At 38.8% G+C, this 8863-nt stretch overlaps 1 protein-coding gene across 1 annotated transcript; it reads left to right on the forward strand.

The window, feature by feature from the left end:
- Nucleotides 1-280: 280 nt before the first annotated feature.
- Nucleotides 281-5447, forward strand: LOC104985882 (olfactory receptor 9K2-like; the record flags this gene model as incomplete). The annotated part of the gene is made up of 2 exons (XM_010836275.1): nt 281-1205; nt 5425-5447. Coding segments are annotated over exons 1-2 (948 nt in total), but the record flags the coding sequence as incomplete, so codon positions are not given.
- Between the last annotated feature and the right edge of the window lie 3416 nt (nt 5448-8863).

Here is an 8863-nt window from a genome sequence, read left to right on the forward strand (position 1 = left end):
CGGGAAAACATGCTACTTTCTTATTTACTTCCCTGAAAAAATATGATTTAAATAAAATAACCAAAGGGCTTCCTTTACTGCTTAATAGACTAACAGTTTCAGAAGTCTAATGACATCTAATCCCTAATCTTTCATCTTCCTGACAATAAGATTGTTATGTATGCACTATCTCATTAAGTTGTTAATCATATATATCTACATTTAAGATAGTTTTGATAGTACTAGAATCAAAGCCACAATTTCATTTATTTTGCCTTGTGCCTCTCAGCAGGTGTCTGCCATGGGTGACATGGGAACAACTAATCACTCAGAAGTGACTGACTTCACTCTCTTAGGCTTCAGGGTCCTCCCACAGCTCCACATTCTCCTCTTCCTGCTATTTCTGCTTATCTACACCATGATCCTTCTAGGGAATGTTGGCATGATGGTCATTAATATGAAAGATCCATGGCTGAACACACGAATGTATTTCTTCCTAGGCAACCTCTCCTTCATCGATCTCGTCTATTCATCTGTTATTGCACCCAAGGCTATGATCAACTTCTGGTCTGTGAGCAAGTCCATCTCATTTGCAGGCTGTGTGACCCAGCTCTTTCTCTTTGCCCTCTTCATTGTGACCGAGGGGTTTCTCCTGGCAGTCATGGCTTATGACCACTTCATTGCCATCTGCAACCCACGTCTCTACTCCATTCAGATGTCAACATGTCTCGGTGTTCAGTTGGTGGCTGGTTCCTATATTTGTGGCTGTATCAGCTCAGTTATTGAGACCAGCATGACATTTACTTTATCCTTTTGTGCTTCTTGGACCATTGAACATTTTTACTGTGATGACCATCCACTTCAAAGGCTATCTTGTTCTAACATCTTCATCCATAAACTGGCTTCTTTCTGTTTATCTGGCATCATTATCTTGCCTACCATCATAGTTATTATTGTTTCTTATTTGTACATTTTGTCCACAGTTCTAAAGATACCCTCCACCAAGGGACGCCAGAAAGCCTTCTCCACCTGCAGCTCCCACCTGGGAGTCGTGAGTGTACTGTATGTTGCTGTCTCTTGTATGTATCTCACTCCTGACACATCTCCTGAGCTGAGTAAAGTGGCCTCCTTGTGTTACACCCTACTCACTCCCATGTTGAATCCTCTGATTTACTCTCTGAGAAACAAAGATGTCAAAGAAGCTCTGAGGAAGATTCTGGGGGAAAATATATTTTTATTTATTTCTGTTTAACAGTGATATACCTGAAAGACACAGTCTTTATAACAACTTGGGGAAGCACTGACTCAAAAAATGCACCCATTGATCTTAGAAAGATTTACTCTTAGAGAGTTAGTTTATTTGAATACCATGTACTTAAAACCGAAAAGTACATTTGGAATATATCTTGTCTGGCTGTTGATTTTGGAGTGAATGAAATGACTTCCTCTGTACTTCATCTTAATTATGGGTAAAAATAATTATTGCCGTGAACTTCCTGATGTTCAAGCTGGTTTTAGAAAAGGCAGAGGAACCAGACATCAAATTGCCAACATCCGCTGGATCATGGAAAAAGCAAGTGAGTTCCAGAAAAACATCTATTTCTGCTTTATTGACTATGCCAAAGCCTTTGACTGTGGGGATTACAATAAACTGTGGGAAATTCTGAAAGAGATGGGAATACCAGACCACCTGACCTGCCTCTTGAGAAATCTGTATGCAGGTCAGGAAGCAACAGTTAGAACTAGACATGGAAAAACAGACTGGTTCCAAATAGGAAAAGGAGTAGGTCAAGGCTGTATATTGTCACCCTGCTTATTTAAATTATATGCAGAGTACATCCTGAGAAACACTGGACTAGAAGAAACACAAGCTGGAATCAAGATTGCTGGGAGAAATATCAATAACCTCAGATACGCAGATGACACCACCCTTATGGCAGAAAGTGAAGAGGAACTCAAAAGCCTCTTATGAAAGTGAAAGTGGAGAGTGGAAAAGTTGGCTTAAAGCTCAACATTCAGAAAACGAAGATCATGGCATCCAATCCCATCACTTCATGGGAAATAGATGGGAACACAGTGGAAACAGTGTCAGACTTTATTTTTTTGGGCTCCAAAATCACTGCAGATGGTAACTGCAGCCATGAAATTAAAAGGCGCTTACTCCTTGGAAGGAAAGTTATGACCAACCTAGATAGCATGTTCAAAAGCAGAGACATTACTTTGCCAACAAAGGTCCGTCTAGTCAAGGCTATGGTTTTTCCTGTGGTCATGTATGGATGTAAGAGTTGGACTGTGAAGAAGGCTGAGTGCCGAAGAATTGATGCTTTTGAACTGTGGTGTTGGAGAAGACTCTTGAGAGTCCCTTGGACTGCAAGGAGATCCAACCAGTCCATTCTGAAGGAGATCAGCCCTGGGATTTCTTTGGAAGGAATGATGCGAAAGCTGAAACTCCAGTACTTTGGCCACCTCATGCGAAGAGCTGACTCACTGGAAAAGACTCTGATGCTGGGAGGGATTGGGGGCAGGACGAGAAGAGGATGACAGAGGATGAGATGGCTGGATGGCATCACTGACTCGATGGACATGAGTCTGAGAGGACTCCAGGAGTTGGTGATGGACAGGGACGCCTGGCGTGGTGCGATTCATACGGTTGCAAAGAGTCAGACACGACTGAACGACTGAACTGAACTGAACTGAATTTCATTTTAGGGAAAATATATTCCAAATTTGCTTGTCTCTCTGAGATTGCTTCTTTTATATGTATTGTTAATCTTGAGTCAGTAACATGTGTTATGTGGATATGCATGTAATTGATAGAGGTAATCTGATTTAATAAGATTGATCTGATGTAATAAGCAAGAGAGAACAAAATATGAGATTTACTGGAGAAATCTTCGTGAATGTTTAGTGAGAGAATCAGATGCTCTGAAGTGCACAGACTCTAAAGGGTGACTTGAATGTACGTATTAATTGTTCAGAGGCTATGTGAGTGACACATTTATTTCATGGTTTCTCTGACTTGAATCATTATTATTTCCCCCCCTCATTTGAAGATCTGCTAAACTGATAAATTACTTTTGAATATTGTCCCTTTTCAAAAGAACACTGTAATAAAAATAAACAGGAATAAAAATAATTTGTTTTATTAGATATACCTTAGTATTCATTCATCAAATTAATATTCATTGAATTTTGATGTACTCTTTGCCCTATAAAAATTCCTAGTATAAATAATTTCTGTACTTGAGCTCACAAACTGAGGGGGAAATAGCTGAATAGAGAGTTAACATGTCATATGGTCAACCCAGTGAATAAAGGAATATGTAGAAAATATCAAAAGAGAGCAGCTTCTACAGATAAGTGGCGTAAATGATCAGGGAAAACTTCAAAAGTACATGTTGAAACATAAGTGGATGTGAGCAAGATGAAGCAGAGAAGTTTCTCTGCAAAGGAAATTAAATAACTATATGTTAAGCTTCCTAAAGTTTGACACCTGATTTTTTTTTATTTTATTTTATTTTTTAACTTTACAATACTGTATTGGTTTTGCCATATATTGAAATGAATCTGCCACAGGTATACATGTGTTCTGCATCCTGAACTCTCCTCCCTCCTCCCTCCCCATACCATCCCTCTGGGTCGTCCCAGTGCACCAGCCCCAAGCATCCAGTATCGTGCATCGAACCTGGACTGGCGACTCATTTCATATATGACATTATACGTATTTCAATGCCATTCTTCCAAATCATCCCACCCTTTCCCTTTGCCACAGAGTCCAAAAGACTGTTCTATACATCAGTGTCTCTTTTGCTGTCTCATATACAGGGTTATTGTTACCATCTTTCTAAATTCCATATATATGCATTAGTATACTGTATTGGTGTTTTTCTTTCTGGCTTACTTCACTCTGTATAATAGGTTCCAGTTTCATCCACCTCATTAGAACTGATTCAAATGTATTCTTTTTAATGGCTGAGTAATACTCCATTGTGTATATGTACCACAGCTTCCTTATCCATTCATCTGCTGATGGACATCTAGGTTGCTTCCGTGTCCTGGCTATTATAAACAGTGCTGCGATGAACATTGGGGTACACGTGTCTCTTTCCCTTCTGGTTTCCTCAGTGTGTATGCCCAGCAGTGGTGACACCTGATTTCTAATGCACAAGAAAGGGAGTGAGAGGTAAGACTTAAAAAGAAATTCATGGAAATTGTGCACACATAAAACAAAGAAGTTGCCCTTTATTCTATAGGAAATGGGGAAGTACTAGGGATATTTTTTAAAGGATATATTGTTTTCAAATTGGCATTTTATAAAAACTCACACTGGTAATTTCTATAAATATTCATGGAAGAAGATAATCAATGAAAGTGTGTGATTGTCCAAGAAAGAGGTTTTGGTGGCTAGAACAATGGCAGTCTTACAGGAGACAGTGAAGAAAGGTAATATCTTTAAAGCCATGAAAAACTGAGCTGAATATTAATTGATGGTTGATAAAATGAGAACTGGGTAGAAGTGAATAATGACTTTTTTTTTACTTTGTTACAATTTTTTTATTTTATTTTTTAACTTTACAATATTGTATTGGTTTTGCCATATATCAACATGAATCAGCCACAGGTATATATGTGTTCCCCATCCTGAACCCTCCTCCCTCCTCCCTCCCCGTGTTTGAGCATCTTTCATTGGGGAAATGCTACCTCATAATATGAGGAGGAAATAGGAGTAATATTGTTAATCATTAAGAGTTAAGAAAATAAGATCAGGTCAGACTGAGCATTCAAATCCTGGTTTTACCTATGTGCTCCATAGTCAACTGTCTTGACTTTGCAGTAACTCTGCTTCTCAGTTTAATCAAAGATTACTAATGTCTAATGGGCAAAGACCCTGTGCCTGGGATTTACGTGAGCTGGAATTAAAAAGAATTAGGAGCCTCTTTCATTGAAGGCTTGTTCCATTTAGGACTCAATGTTGCATGAAAGATTCTGTACTTTATGCCCAAAGAGTCTGTACTTCAGTAAAATATGCTTAAGTAACTTCTTAAAGAGCACACTCTTCTAAAACATTATTACTTCTTTACTCATCTTTTGATGTTACATTTATAATTATAGCTGATTATAGTGTCATAACTAGTAAGATTTTCTTTATTTAAATGATAGTGTTAATGGTATTGAATCCTCACCAGATGCCACTAAACTAACAATAATTATGTTTAGAAGTTTTACCCTACTTTTAATATTCAGATTTTATATAAGAAATGTCTAAATAAATTAGTTGATAATAAGTATTATTTATTATTCAAATAATAAATGAATATCATTATAAATAGGTAAAGAGTAAATTTCCATTTCCTTGTGTAGCTTTCTATTTTTCAGGTGAAAATGAAACCTTCATTCAAAAAAATATTTCCGAGTCTTTGTTCTAAAATGAAAAACTTTGAATCTAAAAAAAGATCTACTCATTTTTTTTCCCAAATGCTTTATTGAGGAATAATTCAGTTCATTTCAGTCGCTCAGTCGTGTCCAACTCTTTGCAACCCCATGCCAGGCCTCCCTGTCCATCACCAACTCCCAGAGTTCACCCAAACCCATGTCCATCGAGTCAGTGATGCCATCCAACCATCTCATCCTCTGTCGTCCCCTTTTCCTCCTGCCCTCAATCTTTCCCAGAATCAGAGTCTTTTCAAATGAGTCAGCTCTTTGCATCAGGTGGTCAAAGTATTGGAGTTTCAGCTTCAACATCAGTCCTTCCAACAAACAAGGAATAATTGGTGTGAAATAAACATTCGAAGTGCAATATTCTGTGAGTTTTGACATCAATAAAAACACCACCACATTAAGATACTGAATACTACCTTCATTTCCAAAAGGTTGATTATGCCTCCTTTCAGTCCATGCTTCCCTCTAGACCCATCTGCAGATAACCAATATCTGAACTATATATAATGGAATCATATAGTATGTGCTCTTTTCTCTCAGGCTTCTTTCACTGAGTAAAATTATTTTGAGATGTATTCATTTTGTCATATATAAGTAACTCATTCTCTTTATTGCTGAGTAGTGTTCCATTTTCCAATGTGCAAATTTTGTTTATGAACTCTTAAATGAGCAGTTGATATGTGTGCAGTTTTTAGATATTATGAATAAAGCTGGTATGTGTTCATATGTATTTGCCTAGATTGTTTTCCTTTATCTTTGGTAAATGTTGAGGATTGAGATGCTTAGATCGTATAATAAATACATGTTTGACTTTTGAAAAGACAACCAAGGAAACATCTGGAAATGAAGAAAGAAGAAACAAACAAAAAATATTACCCAACAAAATCTACTAAATCCCAGGAAGAGAGAATCTATGACATTTGAGCCAGGATCCACTCCCTCCCTGTGCTCTCTCATTCCAACAGAGGTGAAAATGCAGTCAGGCAAGTACAGGCAGGAACATAGAGATCCCTCTGCCCCTGTATCCCAGTCAAAGGTTACCATGTCCCCTTGATTGTAGTTGCTGCGACCATTACTTATCCCCTCCAACTCCACGCTGAAGAAGCTCTATTCAAGGCTGGAGTAGCTAATATGTCTGATGAGCTCTACCCAGCTCTCATTCATAGGGTAAACACTCTACCCTTAGCATGCCAGGCCAGGAGTATTACTGCTGCTCTAGTCTCCCCAAAGACAGACGTTCAATACTCAGAAGACCATAGGCTACTGACCTTGCCCAGAAACCTGCTCCTCAAGCTCCTTCATGCCTGTTCACTTGGTGCCAGCCCCTGTGGGCCAGCTGTTGCTCTATACTACTGTGCTTTTCATACTTTTAAGATACTGTCCTATAAGATTTAAAATGTTTTCCTTATTTTTTATGTATGTGTTTTATATGTTATTTGCTGAAAAGTATTATAAACCTATTAGAGTACACAGTTCTATGTAACTGACTGTGTTAGGTGAGTACCTAGGCTAACTTTGTTGGACTTACAAACAAATTGAACTCACTAATGAAAAGACCCTGATGCTGGGAGGGATTGGGAACAGGAGGAGAAGGGGATGACAGAGGATGAGATAGCTGGATGCCATCACCAACTTGATGGACATGAGTTTGGGTAGACTCCGGGAGTTGGTGATCGACAGGGAGGCCTGGCTTGCTGCAATTCATGGGGTCGCAAAGAGTCAGACACGACTGAGTGACTGAACTGAACTGAACTGAATGCACTCTAGGAACAGAGCTTTGTTAGTATGTAGGCAACTTACTGTTCCTTAACTGAAAAACACACTGGAGGGATTCAGCGGCACACTAGAAGTGCAAAAGATTGGATCAGTGACCTGTGGATGAAACTTTAATTAATAATCAAGTTAAGAAGAAAAAAGATAATTTTATTTGAGGTTTATAATCTGAGAGACAGTTACAGTGCTAGCATCAGAAGAAAAGAAGATGACCATTTTGGGCAAGCAGGTATTCCCATCTTTGCAGACCACTGGTTAATATATAGGGGCTTCTCATGTAGAACTAGTGGTAAAGAACCTGCCTGCCAGTGCAGGAGACATAAGAGACATGGGTTCAATCCCTAGGTCAGGAAGATCCCCTGGAGGATAGCATGGCAAGCCACTCTAGTATTCTAGCCTGGAGAATCCAATGGACAGAGGAGCCTGGTGGGCTAAAGTCTATAGGTTAATGTGTATTGCAGATGCACACTGTATATTAGTGAGGGAGGGAGAAGGCCAGATAGAAACACAGAATTTTATGTCTAATTTTTCTTGTCCTGCCTTCAAATATAAATTTTATCTCATCACCTGGAATCAAGGGCAGAAAAATATCATCCAAAAGAGCAGCAAAAAAACAAGCAAAATTCATAAAAAACGTATACTAAAAAGTGAAGAACATGTAAGAACATCAAGCAGAGTAAAACCCATGTTTCCAGAAGGAAAAGAATGAGAGAAAGGTTAATAAAACTATATGAAGAAGTAATGGCTGAAAATGTGCATAATCTGAAGAAGGAAACAAACATCCAGGTGCAGGAAGCACAGAGTTTCAAGTTAGTTAAATGAAAAGAGAACCACGTCAAACACATTATAGTTTAAATGTCAAAAACTGAAAATAAAGAGTCTTCTTTAAAAAAAAAAAAGTTTATTTATTGGCTGTGGCATGTAAGATCTTCCTTACATGGTGCAAAGGCTCTCTAGTACTGGTGCACAGACTTCAGAGAGAGCGGGCTCACTAGTTGCAGCGTCCGGGCTTAGTTGGCCTGTAGCACGTGGGATCTTAGTTCCCAGACATTGAACCCACATCCCCTGCACTGCAAGGCAGATTCTTGACTGCTGGACCACCAGGGAAGTCCACAAAGAGAGAATCTTAAAAGGAGCAAGAAAAAAGCAACTTTACACATACAGGGGTATCCATGAGATTATCAATTGACTTTTTTCAGCAGAAACTTTGCAGAACAGAGGGGAATAACATGATACATTCATAGTGCTAAAAGAAAAAAAAAAATTTCCAAACAAGAATATTCTAACCTGGAAAGATTGTTCTTTTTTTATTATTATTATTATTATTTTTTTTTTTTTTACTTTACAATATTGTATTGGTTTTGCCATACATCAACATGCATCTGCCACGGGTGTACACGTGTTCCCCATCCTGAACCCACCTCCCTCCCCATCCCATCCCTCTGGGTCATCCCAGTGCACCAGCCCCAAGCTTCCTGTATCCTGCATCGAACCTGGACTGGCAATTCGTTTTTTATATGATATTATACCAGTCCATTCTGAAGGAGATCAGCCCTGGGATTTCTTTGGAAGGAATGATGCTAAAGCTGAAACTCCAGTACTTTGGCCACCTCATGCGAAGAGTTGACTCATTGGAAAAGACTCTGATGCTGGGAGGAGTTGGGGGCAGGAG

This window comes from Bison bison, unplaced genomic scaffold (assembly GCF_000754665.1).
Source record: "Bison bison bison isolate TAMUID 2011002044 unplaced genomic scaffold, Bison_UMD1.0 scf7180017864062, whole genome shotgun sequence".
NCBI classification, from domain to species: domain Eukaryota; kingdom Metazoa; phylum Chordata; class Mammalia; order Artiodactyla; family Bovidae; genus Bison; species Bison bison.